The sequence below is a fragment of the Podarcis pityusensis genome, assembly GCF_964106645.2.
Source record: "Podarcis pityusensis genome assembly, chromosome: 1".
Lineage (NCBI taxonomy): Eukaryota > Metazoa > Chordata > Lepidosauria > Squamata > Lacertidae > Podarcis > Podarcis pityusensis.
In genome coordinates, this window is record NC_138028.1 from 98,725,407 (window position 1) to 98,741,429 (window position 16,023).

At 39.1% G+C, this 16,023-nt stretch overlaps 1 protein-coding gene across 11 annotated transcripts in view; it reads left to right on the plus strand.

Annotated features, from left to right (window-relative positions):
- The window catches only part of THSD7B (thrombospondin type 1 domain containing 7B), a 646,019-nt gene that overhangs the window by 495,695 nt on the left and 134,301 nt on the right, over positions 1–16,023 (plus strand). For all 11 annotated transcript variants that reach the window (XM_081005543.1, XM_081005546.1, XM_081005545.1 and 8 more), the window contains 3 exons: positions 3,339–3,454; positions 8,381–8,513; positions 11,045–11,148. In XM_081005543.1, the coding sequence (XP_080861669.1) occupies positions 3,339–3,454; positions 8,381–8,513; positions 11,045–11,148 (353 nt within the window). The remainder of the gene's footprint in view (positions 1–3,338; positions 3,455–8,380; positions 8,514–11,044; positions 11,149–16,023) is intronic.

Sequence of the window (16,023 nt, forward strand, 5' to 3'; positions counted from 1 at the left end):
CCCTTTTCTGGCACTTTTTTAAAAATGTAGGGAGATTCAAATGCTTTCCTACTGAGAAAAACACATAGATGATACAAGAACAATAAATTTTTATTATGTCTTAAATTTGTATACTGCCCTTTGTCCAGGGTGGTTTACAACATACAAATTGAGAAAGGAAAATGCATAATAAGGTAAAAACCAATACGAACCAATAACCCCCGTCCCACAAAAGACATAGGATGTTAATCAGCCAAACATCTGGTTGAAGAGAAATGTTTTCTCCTGGTGCCTAAAGATATGTAACAAAGGTGAGTCTTTTCTGGAGACAGCATTCAACAGATGGGGAGCCACTGCAGAAATGGGCTGTTCCCTTTTTTGCCACCCACTGGACCCCTTGTGGGGGTGGTACACAAAGAAGGGCTTCTGATGATCATTGTAGTGCCCAAATCAGTTCAGATGGGAATAGGCAGTCAGAGGATGTTATAAGGAATGCAGATCTACTGCTGTAACTTCCATAGTTACTGGTTTTAAAAAATAAATAAAACATTTTAAATTCTGGTGGAAGAATTGATGAAAGGGAAATGGCTTCCACTCTAAATGGGCTATTTTTTCAGAGTTATCCTTTTAGGAGGTCTTGTACCAAACTCCTTTTTGCTTTTGTTTGATGGGATCTTTAAGCTCAACTGCTGAGAGAGACTTTTCCCCCTCAGAAAACAAACAAACAAACAAACAAACAGTTTCCTGAGCTTTAGAATGTGTGCACATTTGGATACTAGTCTAGATTACACCCTGCTAGCAGAATTATCCCAGCAAAACACAAAAAAAGGTGGAGAATCATTTAGCATATGTTGACTCCCATTAAAGAAAGGTATGTGTGAAATGTTCATTGCTATGTTGATTTATAGCATAGTACTATATATATAGTATGTTATTCTAAACAACATTTATCCCTATGTATGACTTAACCTTCTGCTTTGCTTTAGAAGCTCAGAGAAGTCAGAAGCACAGTTGTTTCCCTATATATACATACATACAATCAAGACATTGCTAATTACTTTCTGCACTGTTAATTAGTCTGGAGAATGACAGCCTAGTTTTAATCCTTGTATCTCTCAGAACAATTCTGCTAAAACTGAGCAGGCTACGTTGAAAGTTAATTAAAATTCTTTAGATTAATGAGATTAATTGAGGAAAGAAATGTCTAGTGCCCATTGATAACCAGGAAGATTGTCAGCATGAGGGGTTTTTTTTTGTCATTTGCTGCATCATACACTCTTTCAAGCATATTTTGTTCTTCATCCCTTATGTAGAAGTCTAAGTGAGGGACAGTGATCTTCAGTGGCACTCTAAAACAGTGATGGCCCAAGGCGGTGCCCTGCAGGTGTTGATGGACTACAACTCCCATCATCCCTGCTGGGTTTACCATACTTGCTTTGGGCCGATGGGAATTAGAGTCCAACAGCATCTGGAGGGCATCTTGTTGGCTGCCCCTGCTTTGAAGTGTTCAGGTAAGTCTTGAAAGTCGGAACAGTGTTTAATAGAAAAGAGAAAGTGTTAAAGGAATGCAAATCTGCCTTGTAATGAAGAGGTAGCACAAAGTGACTTCAAGTACTGAGATTTCTGAAATTGGAACTTTAACCTATTATGGCTTCAGTGGGGGGAAATGGTTTGTACTGGTCACACCATGAGCCGGTTTGACTAATAGTATTAGCAGACCATTGCAGAATCATAGCTGATGGGGCAGCTCTGTATGATCACAGTTAGGGATGTGTTTGCACACATGTGCAAGAGAAGGGTGACCGCAGTGGAGATACCCCAGAACTTATAACAGAAAAATGCAAAGTTTATTGACAAACAAAATACCAATTCTTTAACTATTTCGTTTGCTGACTTTTGTATACCAAATATGTACATCTTTGCAGGATAAGGCTTTTAGCCCTTGCTCCATCAGTAAACTCTGTGTCCTTTATCCTCCTTAACTCATTGAAAGCTTAGGCTGCCTGAGACTTGTGGTTTCAAAGTATAGGTTTCTGAATTTAATCATAATAATGAGCAGGAAAATTGTTTGTGACTAGACCTGCTTATTATATTGCATTTGACTATTTATGAAAATTTGAGCTTCCAGTGATTCTCTAAAAGCTATGGGAAGTGCTTAACCGCAGGGTAACTTTGAGAAGAAGATTTATGTATCTGCATAAATATTCAATTTAGGTTTTGCTGAAGTTATGAAATGTGGATTTTCGCTCCTATTACTTTGAAGGAGGTGGGAGCTAAATTCATTTTCCATTTTACAGACCTCCAAGTGGATAGAAAAATGAACAGTTCCTAGAAATAAATTTCAAAGAGATAATGGAAACAAAAATGCATTATATACCAAGAATTCATTTGAGAACAATATACACACTTATTAAAACAATGCATTTCACTGTTTCACTTGGATTAATTTTAAAAACTTTTTGTTTGATATTATTAAATATTTCACAATAGCAGCTTTGTGGCCTATGTTTAACTCCTACCATACTTTGAAAACTGTCAGTGATTAAGGTACTGATTGGTTTGGAAGTTATATTTCACTTGTGGGTGTTTCTTAAGCAATCTGTCTGCATGGAAATTAAGACGGTGAAAAGCTCATTCTTTCCTCTCCTTTGTTTTACTGCCCCATTTAGAACAGCTGATCTTCCACAGCATATAGAACTGCCCCTTTTACCTCCCTCTCATAATTCAAATTAGGGATTGCTGACATATGAATTTTATTCGTATTTTATATTGAGAGTTGGGGGAAGGAAACCATCCATCCAGGATTACTAGGCAATAAAGATTAGGGCAAAGATGTATAAATGGGAGGAATGGGATCAAAAAAATTAGCAGCTATTGGAAGCCTCTCTTTATAAAAGAACCTGCAAGAGATGGCTGTTTTCTGGATTTTATGTTAAAAGCTGGGACACAAAAAAGTAGGGGGGCATTAAATTCAATACAAACACTTTCAGGAGGGTGGTGTGTTTGGATTTGATTATGCTGCCTTTAAGACAAGTTAAGTGATGGCTTGTTTTAACCATGATCTGTTCAATAAGTCATCAAGTATGACACAGCTAAACAAATTCCAGCTTATTTCTCAAAAAAATGTGATTTGTTTTCCAGCTGCTCTTGTCTTGTGCTTATGTTTTTCTAGTATTATCTATGAAAACCTATACATGTCTACTTAGACGTAAGGGCTTGTGTATCGTGCATGTGTATAGTGTGGAGTTCTTTAACAGAGTTCTGTGTTTTATTGCACAGCAGAGAACTTTTCCCCTAAATAATTTTGGGGCTTTCTTAAAGGCAGTTCTCATACGTTACACTTAAAATTGTGTTCTCAGGTGCCCAGAATCCACCCGGCCAGACACAGTCCGCCCATGTTTGCTGCCATGCAAGAAGGATTGTGTGGTGACCCCTTTCAGCGAATGGACACACTGCCCTACCAAGTGCCAACGTGGTAAGCTGCTTTAAAAGAGGGATAAAGAAGTTTTGGTCAGAACAAATAAACAATCCCTATCATATCAGCACAGAAGATAAAGTGATAAGCTTTGGTTTTCATTTGAATTCAGGTAGTGAGCAATACTATGTACCAAGCACCTTAATCCTATGAATTGGCTTTTTGTGTAGCAGTACTGACGTGCACTACTGTAGCTAAAGCATTGCAAGCTGAGAAGAGCTCCATAGGTCTGTACCACTTGCCAGAAAACTCAACCCAGCCTCTGATTTGTTAATATTACATTTTCATCATTAGTTTCTCAATACTTGCAGTCTACTAAACCCTTCACAAAATGTGTTAAGAACACAAGGACCTGTCTACAGATTCACAGTTTAGAGCCAAACTAGACATATTAATTTATGGGTCAAATTAAGATGCATGTGATTTAATTAAAAAAACAAACAACCCTGACATGTAAATAGCTACAGAGAAGCAGAGCAGCCTTGGAACTATTTCTGTCCTTCTGATGGTAAGTTGCATCCCTGGTGGAGAAATGACTCTCTTTTCTCCCTCCCATGGAAAACAGCCTTTCTGAAGCTGCTGTTTTCATTAGTGGCAGTGGAGGCTTTCCTTGAAATGCAAAGGACACAAAAAAGTAGGCAAGTATAAGATAGACAGAGCTGGACTGCTTTGGATCAAATCTTCAATGTCAAATCTTCAATGCCCTAATCTGAATTGGGCTGTGGCTCAATCCAAATCCAGCATAGCCACACATCACTCTTTTGCACAGACTTCAATGTCATGTGCATGTTATGGAGCAATAATCTGGAAAAGTTGGAAAATTCTGTTTGAAGACCTTGAATAATAATAATAATAATTTATTATTTGTACCCCGCCCATCTGGCTGAGTTTCCCCAGCCACTCTGGGCGGCTTCCACAAAGACCAAAAATACACTTAAGATGTCATGCATTAAAAACTTCCCTGAACTTCAGATGTCTTCTGCCTTCAGCCTTCATGTGTCTTCTGAATGTCAGGTAGTTGTTTATCTCTTTGACATCTGGTGGGAGGGCGTTCCACAGGGCGGGCGCCACTACCAAGAAGGCTCTCTGCCTGGTTCCCTGTAGCTTTGCTTCTCGCAATGAGGGAACCACAAGAAGGCCCTCGGCGCTGGACCTCAGTGTCCGGGCAGAGCGATAGGGGTGGAGACGTTCCTTCAGGTATACCTTGAAGATATGGGCTCATTTTCAGCACAAGGCTATTTGTTGTTTGCTCTAATTTGATAGGATATTCAGGTTCCCCCTCCCATCTCCTAAAGTACAGAACTATGCTTTGAGCTAAATCATTGGCTAGTGGAAGTTTTCCCATGTGTCCAGTGGCTTTCTCAGAAGCTCAATTCTAAGTGGAGTTGGTGGTGGCAAAACATTCTAGAAATGTAGTGTATTGAGTATCAAACAATCCATAGCCATTTCATCCCCCTTGAGATTTCATAGCAAAACTGCCATCAGAAATGTGGTTTTCAGTGAGCACTGAAAGCACAGGAAATACTTAGTCCAGCTAAGTCATACTCAGAGCAAAGCCACTGAAATCAATGGACTTAAGATGATCATAACTGATTTCAGTGGGTTTACTCTGAGTATGACTTAGTCAGATACAACTCTCAGGAAAATGTAGTGTCAATATTGTTCTCCCCTCCACCATCACCTTTTTAAAAAATACAAGTCATTCCATCTCAAATTAAAATGTGATTTGCACATCAGATAATATTTTTTTCCCCAGATAAGTAGACTTACACATGCTTTATGCAGAAAGTTCTCCTGATTTTTGTATAGTAATGCCTAATTCTGTTGTCTGCATGAAAGTTATAATTGTTCCCATCATCTTTGCTCTTGTGTGCTCTGCCACTACAAAAATTGCAATACACACAGTAAGTTTTTCTCAATAGATTTTTCCTGTCGTTTAAAAACAGTGAATAGTGCTTTAATTAGTTGTTTGCTTTTTGTACTCTCAACAAACTGTATATGAATAAGGAGAATAAATTAACTACTAAATTACTCTGTTTATTAAATAATCCTGTACAATAAAAAAAGCCTCCTCCAAATTAATTATTTAACCTCATTGGCAGAGTTATCATTCTAATATGATTCTGAATTAAAACTGAGTTGTGGGAATTTTGTTGCTCCCTTGATTTGCTATTGAGATGGCTATACTGGAAGTTCTTTAATTTGTGCTGCACAATGAAAAATGCAACATGATTTGAAGTTTAGAAATCAGTTCATGTTCTATGCATATGAATTAAATAGGAGAGATTATTTAACAAAGACAATATGTAACTAAATGCCTAAGCCACAGACAAAGCAGGAGGCAGTTTTACATATCAGATATTAAATTAAATATCTGCCAAAATAACAAGCGGCTAGGCAAGCAACTTTCAAACAAACAAACAGAACAGATATTGGCATTGGAGCAAATCCTTTGCCTCAGATAAAATACAAAAAGCTGAAGTGGGGAATTGGTGTCCAGCTTTCCCACCTATTGCTTGTCCTTCAGCTAAATGTCATCAGACTGTTTTCTGCAAAGAGTTGTCATACACCACGAATGCGCGTAGATGATATTTTGCTTAAGGAAATAAAGAGGTGGAAACTAATAATTTACAACAAGAATTTGGAGCAAAATGCAGAGGTCCTGCCAACAGCACAGCACACAGTGGCACCACCAGCAGCAGGGCTTCCTCTTCCGGTCCTAAGGCCCAAGGTGGTTGATATTAGGTCCTTGGGTCCCAAGTCATTTAGAACTTCTCATGCTAGTTCAACCACCTTATATTGGGTGCAGTAGTTCACTGGCAGTCTGTGCAGTGCACTGAGAAGCAGTGACACACCGCCCCACTTGGCTGCCTACTGACCAACTTGGCAGCAGCAGTCTACACTAGCTGCTAGACCATCTTCAAGGACAGTTTCACATGACATGCATTGCTGTAGTCTGGACAAGACATCACTAGGGCATGGAAGGAAGGTACAAAAACAGAAGAACATTCAAAGCGATATAAATAAAAAATTGTCCAGTAGCACCTTAGAGACCAACTAAGTTTGTTCCAGGTATAAGCTTTCGTGTGCATGCACACTTCTTCAGATACACTGAAACAGAAGTCACCAGACCCGTATATATAGTGGGATTTTTCTCAGAAGCGTAGTAGGAGATGGGTTGGGTGATTGTCTCAATGGGAATATAATAATAATAATAATAATAATAATAATAATAATAATAATAATATATTTATACCCCGCCCATCTGGCTGAGTTTCCCCAGCCACTCTGGGCGGCTCCCAATCAAGTGTTAAAAACAATACAGCATTAAACTTGAAAGAGCTTCAACAAAAAATAAATAAATGCTGCCTTATTCTGGGAATAAGAGAGTTAACATCATTCTAAATAAAGTGATGTTTGGAAAATTTGGGAAAGAAGTCAGACAATTATTCTTCAATATTAACATAGTCTGAGGTTTAAAGAAGGAAGGAGGGAGGAAATGGCTGTGTTGAATGCTGTATTTTCCCCATATCTGCGAGAATAATTGGAGTGGATTTCAGTGAGTGGTTGAAGTTGTTTAGATCGCATATAACTGAGTTTTTAAAATATGAATTTGGAGTGTTCTTGGATTGAATTGATAACATTGCTGAAATGGTTGAAGTTGTGTACAATTTTTTGCAATGTTTTGACATGTCAGGTTCTGTAAAAATCCATATAAATAATAAAAACTTATTTTAAGAAATTGCATGATCTAGATCAGCCTTCCCAAACATGATGCCCTCCAGATAGTTTCAGCTACAAATCCCATTACCTATGAGTATTTACCATATTGCCTGGGGCTGAAAGGAGTTGCAACCAAAAACATCTGGAGGACACCAAGTTGAGGAACAATCTACATAATTAGAGGATTAGAGTTGACCATGGAGGTCATAGTTATGGGAAGGGGGTGTCTGCCCCTAGGAGGAACTGCCTGCTATTTTCTATCCATATGGGAACATACAGGAAGGAATTATTATTATTATTATTATTATTATTATTATTATTAATTATACCCCACCCATCTGACTGGGTTTCCCCAGCCACTCTGGGCGGTTCACAGCATATATTGAAACATAATAAAACATGGAAACATTAAAAACTTCCCGATACAGGACTGCCTTCAAATGTCTTCGAAAAGTCAGATAGTTGTTTATTTCCTTGACATCTGAAGGGAGGGTTTTCCACAGGGAGTGTGTCACTACCAAGAAGGCCCTCTACATACAGTTGAACTATACAATCCCTGGCTATGCAGAATGAGTCCATTATATCCCAATTCATTAGGTCTAGAAAATATCTCAAGTAGCATGGCATTGTGTAGCAATAGCATGTATAGAACACCATGCTTAGTGGCACAGATGTTAGAGACGAATATACATTGACATCATGTGATGGTTCATCATCATTGCCTATAGAAGGATAACAAGGTTAACACTTTAGGGGTTACAGTGGCCAAGGAGACCTGCTGCCCTATCCTAGCAAGTGCCTTCTGTTTCTTGTAATCCACAACAACCAATTACTAAACATGTATAAAAAACACAGTTCTGGTTTTGTTTTCTTTTTAATCTTTCCTTGAACCCTCCACAGGAGCAAGGCCTGTAAGAAGATTGTTGAATTGGTGTAAGAATATGATGCTTTAGATGCCACATGTTTGTTAATCTCTAACCCTCTTCTGCTCTCGCTCTCTCTAGATTGTACCTAGAATTTTCAACTTGGTAACAAATGGAAATAAAATCATATGTTTTACTAGATTCAGTGTAACCAAAGGCAGGATTTGAAGTTTGACACTTTTCAAATCAAAGACAAAATCACTAATGCATGAAATTACCTAACTGTGAAAGAAAGAAAGATAAACCAACATTTTGCTACCGTTTTAAAATATTTTCTCAGGTAATGCTCCTGCAATGAAACAGTCCCGCTACAGGATTATTATTCATGATGCTGTTAATGGAGGACAGGAATGTCCAGACACCTTGTTTGAAGAAAGGGAATGTGAAGACATCCCTCTTTGTGCTGTGTACAGGTATTATATATATATATATATATATATATACATACATATGTATATAAGAATGTCTAAATATGAGGGTTGCAGTACTGTATTCACAAAATGGCCAGTAAATTTAATCCATATTTGCTGATTTTCATTGGGACATTGAAAATAAGCTAATATCTTTTTGGCAATATAGGATGGTATCCAGCTAACTCTTTTTGTCAGCACATGGAATTTCTACTTGCGCAAGGAACTCCCCCATGTGCTCCCTTCCCAAATCTTCTCCAGAGGGCTGAGGTGAAACCCATAATAGCTTTAGGGGGCATACGGGGGCAACAGGAGAAGATGGGCGCAAGTTCCATTGCAAAGGAAGATATTCTTGTTCAGTATACTTTTTATCTTCAGATACAAGGCAGTAGTTCAATTTAATCTGATTTCTGCAAATCACCGCATTGATGTTGAGTTTGGGAAGATTGCAGCAGCACTAGAATCCAACATCAATCCTCTGACTTTGTGCGGTGGTGTGGTGTCTGCTACCCTTAAACACATGGTACCGTGTTCACTCCTGGCGAAGCCCAACCTGGATCCTATTGTTTATAACAATTAGCATCTGGCTGCAAGTACACATTTCTGGGGTAAAGTGGTGGAGAGAGTAGTACAGAAGAGGGTTGCAGGAGTTCCTTGAAGATATAAATCATCTACAGTCATACCTCGTGTTGCATTTGCTTCAGGTTGAGTGTTTTCAGGTTGCATCCCACGGCGACCCAGAAGTACCAGAAAGAGTTACTTCCGGGTTTCACCGCTCGCGCATGCACAGATGCTTAAAAGGATGTCATGTGACGAATCGCGACTTGCGCACATGCAGACGCGGGTTGCATTCTGTTCATGTTGCGAACGGGGCTCCGGAATGGATCCCGTTCGCAACCAGAGGTACCACTGTACTGTAGATCCATCCGGGTTCAGGACTGAATCAGCTGTGGTTGTCCTGATGGCTGACTTAAATTGAGACAGGGATGAAAGTAGTATGATTCTGCTTCTTGATGTCTCAGTGGTTTTTGATAATATTGATCATGGGTTGGGTATTGGGGTTACTGTTCTACAGTGGTTCTGCTCTTACCTACAGGGTCAAGTCTAGAGAGTTACATTGGGAGACTGTGTTTGGCCCCGTGGTCTTTGTGCTATGGTGTGCACAGGGTACATTCCTATTCTTATGCTGTCCTGGGGGATTCCCTAACCCTCCATAGCAGGCTTTTGACGGGCACTGGTACTGCAGTAGGAGTCTGATTTGGCAAAAGTTATCTCTTCCCCTCCCCTCTGCTTTCTGGCGGTGGGAGTGTCCCATGGATGAAACTCCAGAATTTCTGGATTAAAGCCATAGTCATTCATTTATCCAATGTGACCACTTGTTCCATCCCACAATAATAATTAAATTATAATTCAAACTCTGTAATTAGTTTTTATTTATTTAAAGAACACGTTTTGAAATACCGACACATTGCTTAACCTACTGAGACAACATAGCTATCTTATCATTGAAAAAATGTGTATTGCCTGTTTGAACACTCCAAATAAATGTTTATTTTAATAAGTGATTCACATAACTCTTAAAAATATGATTGTTAAGTTAAGCTTGGTGTAAATTTAGGCATGTGCCAAGAGCTTAAAAACCCAAAGCACAATTTTGCACTCATCTGTGTGCATTCATCTGTATACTTTTGCAAATAAGGATGCTTTTCTTGGATTGAAGCTCAAATGGATAAATGACTCTGAGCTGATTCATGGTTTATCATGATGAGAACATGTTGCAGTGAGCCTAAGGCTGATTCATGCTTCCCCTCTCCTCCTCCAGGACAGCCACAATGAGTATATCTGAAGCTTTTGCTTCTGCTTTTGAGCATACTTACGTTTAGCTAAACTGTGGTTTGCTGAAGCAGACTCACATTCTGAAGTTGGATTAAAAAACAAAACACAATTGCTAAGATTAACAACATTTTGTCAGGTTTGGAAGAAAGAATGAGCTGTGGCTAATCAAAACCTTCAGATCTGGTCATGGCAGCAGCAGATGAGGAGAGAGGAGGTGGATTCATGAGCAGAAGGCTTGCTGCAGATGAAGCCATACTTTATCACGTCCAAACCAGTAGAAATATATGTTGTTCTTCACCTAAGTGAATGAGAGAACAGAATGCCTTCACTCCTATAGCAGGAGTGAGAAGTCTTCTCCAGCCTGAGGGACACGTTCTGTCATGAACCACCTTCCAGCGTCTGCATGCCAGTGGTGAGCATGGCTGGAGGTACAGGGTGATGGATAGATTACTGTATCAGGATAAATAAGGTATCATTTATTGCAAATATAGGCTTTAATCAGAGGAGCCTTGGTACGTTCCAAATGTTTTGCATTGCATCCCAAGTCATCATAGCCAATGTTCAGAGAAGGAAAGACTTGGTGTTTAAAGTGTCAGGAGAATGAGACTGAATCAGAAGCTGTAATTAATCGTTCTTTTCTGAATCCAATAAGTAAATCAGAGTATATAATCATAGCTCTTCTTTTGTTGCAATTCCAGCTGGAAGATCCACAAGTGGAGCTGGTGTATGTTGGTGCCAGATTCTATAAGACAAGGTGTGCTAGGAGTCAATGAAGCATGTGGTCATGGTTTGCAGTCAAGAGGTAAGAATGCACATTTTGAAATGCTGGTTTCCAGAATATATTTTTGTTAGCGAGCTGCACCTTATGCCATCTAACACTTGGGCTTACATTGGAGTGGGAAGCTACCTTTTTTGGCATTCAGACATTCCTCCAAAGGCCAGAAGTAGGCATAGCCTATTGTATACGTTTGTGTATGGATACAAGCTATAGAAACAGCAGACATATGCAAGTGCAGACAACACACTCACATGCACACACCCTGACACACCACCCCCACACAATGTGTGTGCACATTTAGTGTGCGCGCCCACGCGCGCACACACACAGTCTTTCTTTTTTTAAAAAAAAAAAATATTTATTACTTTTAGAAATTACAGAAAAGAAAAAGAAAAGAAACAAAAGAGAAAGAACAAAGAAAGGGAAAAAAGAACAATACAATACAATATATAACAATACAAAACACAACCTAATCACATTAAACTAAACAAAACAAAACCCTAACCCTAAACAAAACAAAACAATAATCATTTAAAAACATAAATCACACCCTTTCCATACTCTATTTTTCATTCCCTTGTTTCCTCTACTTCCTCTCACCTCCCTTTTTGTATTCCACTTCTATTAATTGTTTCAGCAAACCCTTTCCATCTTTCTCTATTTTCTGTCTTATTATAAATGTCTTAACATATTTTTTATCATTAAAAACTAAATACTCATATATCCTTAACTCCTTATAACATTTCTACTAAAGCCATAAAATTTTTTCCACCATTTTTCTATCATTCATTAATTTTGCAATATTTCTATATATAAACTTTAAAATCTCTAATCTTCATCCACCATCTCCTCTCCCTGGTTTCGGATTCTGCCAGTCCTTTCCGTCAAATCCATATAGTCCATCAACCTGGAGATCTTATGTCCGAGGCTCTTAAGTCTTTTCCAGGTCCCTTCTGCAGGTCTTCTTCATATTCTTTAGTGCCTAAAAGCAAATCTCGAGAAAACTCCAACCTAGCAATACTTTTATTCCTTCCGGACAAGTCAGCCAAATTTCCATAGTTAAAGCTGAGGTCTATAAGATGTTTCATGACATGTTTCAATATTCCTCCAAGTCCCAAGGCCCCCAAAACTCCAGTCTCCTCCAAACCCAAGTCCATGTCCCAAAAGTCAGTTAATCCCTGCATAGAAGGATCTTTCCAACTTTCCTTCTTCTGTCCAAGCCGGGATCCAATCTTCAAAATCTGACTTTTTCTAGATTCAATAGTAGAAGGCCTCAACTTGTAGTCCTCAATTTGCTTCTGTGTGGCTGAAAATCCCACTTGTATTACTTTAGGCTCAGCCACCAAAGCTTTCTCTTTCTCCTCCACAATCTGTCCAACCAAAGTAGTTTCTTGTGCCAAGTCCTGAATTGTTCCTGTATTGATGCTCACTTTTTGACTCCAATTAGTTACTTTTTGGTCCAAATTGTCAATTTTAAAAGAAGTGTCATCTGTCTTCTTTTGGAGCTGTTCCAGCGAATAGCTTATCTTACATAATACCATCACAATGGTTTCTCCTATCAACATTTTGAGTGGTCCAAGGTCAAACTCTAGTTCTCCCACTTACTTATCATACAGCTGGTGCAGTCCTGTGACAGTTTCAAAAACTCCCTCTAGAGGGAAACAGTCTCCACTTGTATCAATCCTTTCAAGCACAATTCAGACCATAAAAATAGTTTCATTTTCCAGTTACTTTTCCTCTTTTTTAAACGCAGAAGAGGACAATGGAAACAGTATCTTTCTCTTATATAACTAGTTGTCAAAAATGTTCTGTTCACAGTCAATGAACTCTCCCAAAATTTCCCTTTTTCTGGCAGCCCTTTTCCAGGTTCGGAGCAGTGATAATTTAATTTTTCACTCCCTCCTGCAGGCTCACTAAGTCCAAAATCCCCCCCCTCTCCTGCTTCCAGGGGTTTTTTGTAACTTTAACCGATGAAAATTCAATCCTTTGCCAAAAGCTTCCAAAGACTTTAGCTTATAACGTCTTTGCTTCAATCTATTTACAAAAAAAGGGGAAGGCGGACTTCCTGTTTAAAACCTTCCCCGTTTCGGTGCCAAATTAAATTATTTGAAGATCCAATTTTGCGTTTTACTCACGGGTAGTTGTTTAAAGTCCAATTGTCCACAGGAAAAAGTCAGCGCTCTCCGGCAACAGCAATGCGGCTTCACTCCACGAAAAAAACAGTCGATTCGAAGCACCACGCCACTCACCCCACGTCGCTCCGGATCCCCGAAACCGGGTTTCCCCACGAGTAGGGGAGGCGCAAAGGTGCCAGCTGGATCCCAAGTTCACAAGCTTCTCCCGCTTGTGATTTCAGTGGGTCTCTGCCTTTGCCGTGGTGGTCAGACCCTGGTTTTCGCAGAGCTAGTTCCTCCCGATCGGAGGAGCTCCGCCATTGCCGGAGGCACCAACCTGGAAGTCCCCCCACACACAGTCTTTCTCACACACAATGTTGTGTGTGCGTGCACACACTCATAGGTATACACAATCAGCATCACCAGCCCTGGGATGGGGAGAGATGGAAAGTTATGTGCATAGTAAAATGCAATCTTTTCCCCTGCCACTCGTACCAGTGCTGGGATACAGGTGGAATGCTGCCTTTTACTCAGAGAATAATGGGGTTATTTCCAACCTCACCACTGTGGTGCTAAGTTGGAGAGAAAAGATCCAGTCTTAGTTCTAATCAACACAGCACTAAGTTGGGAGATAAAACCCTCTGCTTATACTTTGAGTACCTATACATTTCATTTATTGCCTCCCACTCTGCTTTATACTTTCCTTGGGTTTTTTTATGAAGCCATTTTGGGGACTGTTTTGGTTTTCCTTTAGTATTGTTAGTGTCGCTGTAGTATGATTTACTATTGTTGATTTCTGTTTCAAGTCTTAATAATAAAATGTATTTTTAAAAGGGTTTATTTGTAATCTTAGTGCTGTGGTGATTAGTGCACAGATCAGAGATTAAAGATCCTTCTACCTTCTCTTTCTTAAGATTTATTTTATGAGGCCTTTGTTGGCCACTGATAAATCAGTTGGTTTCTTTTTAACTTGTTTGTTAATCACCTAATGACTGCTGTTTTGTTTTGAGTGGTGATTTTATTGAACTTCTGGTTTGTAAAGTAATTTAGTAATTTATGCAGAGAATTTAATGCACAATCCAGACCCAGATAATTGAGGGGGGCAGGAAGAGGAATATAGATGCTGATGTGTCTATACAGGATGCAAGAGAAGCGCATGCAACAAAAGTGTCGGTCAAGGTGCTTCCTAAAATATTCCATTGCTGACACAAGAATGGATACAATGGAAATGGAAATGGTTGTCAATAATTAAGTCCATGCTTTCGAGGAATGACAAAAATTGTAGGAGAACTTGTCTTGTTGGCTCTATGAGTATCAGTGCCTGGAGCATGATAATTAAATTCTAAAAGTGCAACTTTGAGAGCACAAATGTGGGAACCTGAAACAAACTGGTACTACTGAGAGGTTAAGCACACCCCTTGACAACAGTTTTAGTACAGTAGCTGAGGTATCTGGTTGTTAGTCATTCCTGCTGGAAAAACAAACAAAACACTTTAATGGAAGGTTATCCCAGTAGAAGATGATCACATGTACAGTACCATATGTTTGAAAGTTTAGAATTTCAGTTTTTAGTGATGAGCTGTAACATGTGCATAATTTGGGAGCAATAAAAAAAAGTCTGTGCAGGGAATTGAAGTAAGTAAATGTTTTAGAAAAATAGAGAATAAAGTTACCTGGGAGGTTTGGTTGCACGAATTTTCATTTCAGAGGTATGAAGGCAGTTGCTTCTATTGGAATACCATTCCAGATTTATTTCTCTTTCTATTTGCTTTATGATTTGTTGTTCTTGGTTTCTTTTCCCAGTAGATATGTGAGCTGTCTGGATTCATTGTCAAAACTTTAAATCCTTTTGTAAGACTTAGGTTGGTTTTTGTTGTTGGGTTTTTTTAAAGATAAAAAGATTCCAAAACAAAACTCTTATACTTTCCAAGTTGATGTTCAACATCTCCCTCTGCAAATCTGAGTTTATGTTTGTGAAATAATAGTCATGGATATTTATTAGGACAAGTTCTAAAGAACCCTTTTTTTTTAACTAAACAAACAGTTCCCAATTATCTCCTCCATTTTAAGTCAGCTGAAAACATGCAAAGAGTTGGATGATATGGACTACAAAGAACTTCCAAATTGCTTTTGGGTTCTGTAGCGCATTGGGGAGACAAATTGAATTAAAACAATTCTCATAGATGGGCAGCGGAGGGATAAGAACAAGAAATGTGAGAAACAAGGTACTAGGATGTGGGATTAGATATCATTGTCCATTTAACATGGGTAGCTCAATAATACAGTTTCCTCATCTTGGCCAGTGGTGAGGTAACATTTTACATTGTCTCTGGAACCAAGAGACCTAAGAACTCTGCTTGCAGAATATCTATTTGTTTGTTTTGGGTTTTTTAATTATGTATTTCGTGTTTTTTATCTTGTATTTTTATGTTGTGAACTGCGCTGGGATTGTCGGGTGAAGGGTGGTGCTCAAATCTAATAAATGTGACGTCTCACCAGTTAAGCAAAATACATTAAATGTTGTGGTGCTCTGTGGGTGGGACAATCTGTGAGGTGAGGGTGGAGGTCTTAGCAAGCTGTGAGGAGATAGGTACAAGGGGGTCAGTGAGGTATAAAGAGAGGAGGAGATGGTTAGGTGCAAAGGGATGAGGGTTTAGTCAGATGTGGGGGAAATGATGGCAGAGGGGCTGCTGGGTAAGCAAGGTGGGGGAAGAGAAGTGAGAAGTGTGGCGTATATACTGTAAATATAGATATAGATATATATTTTTCAGTCCTCCCAGTGCAT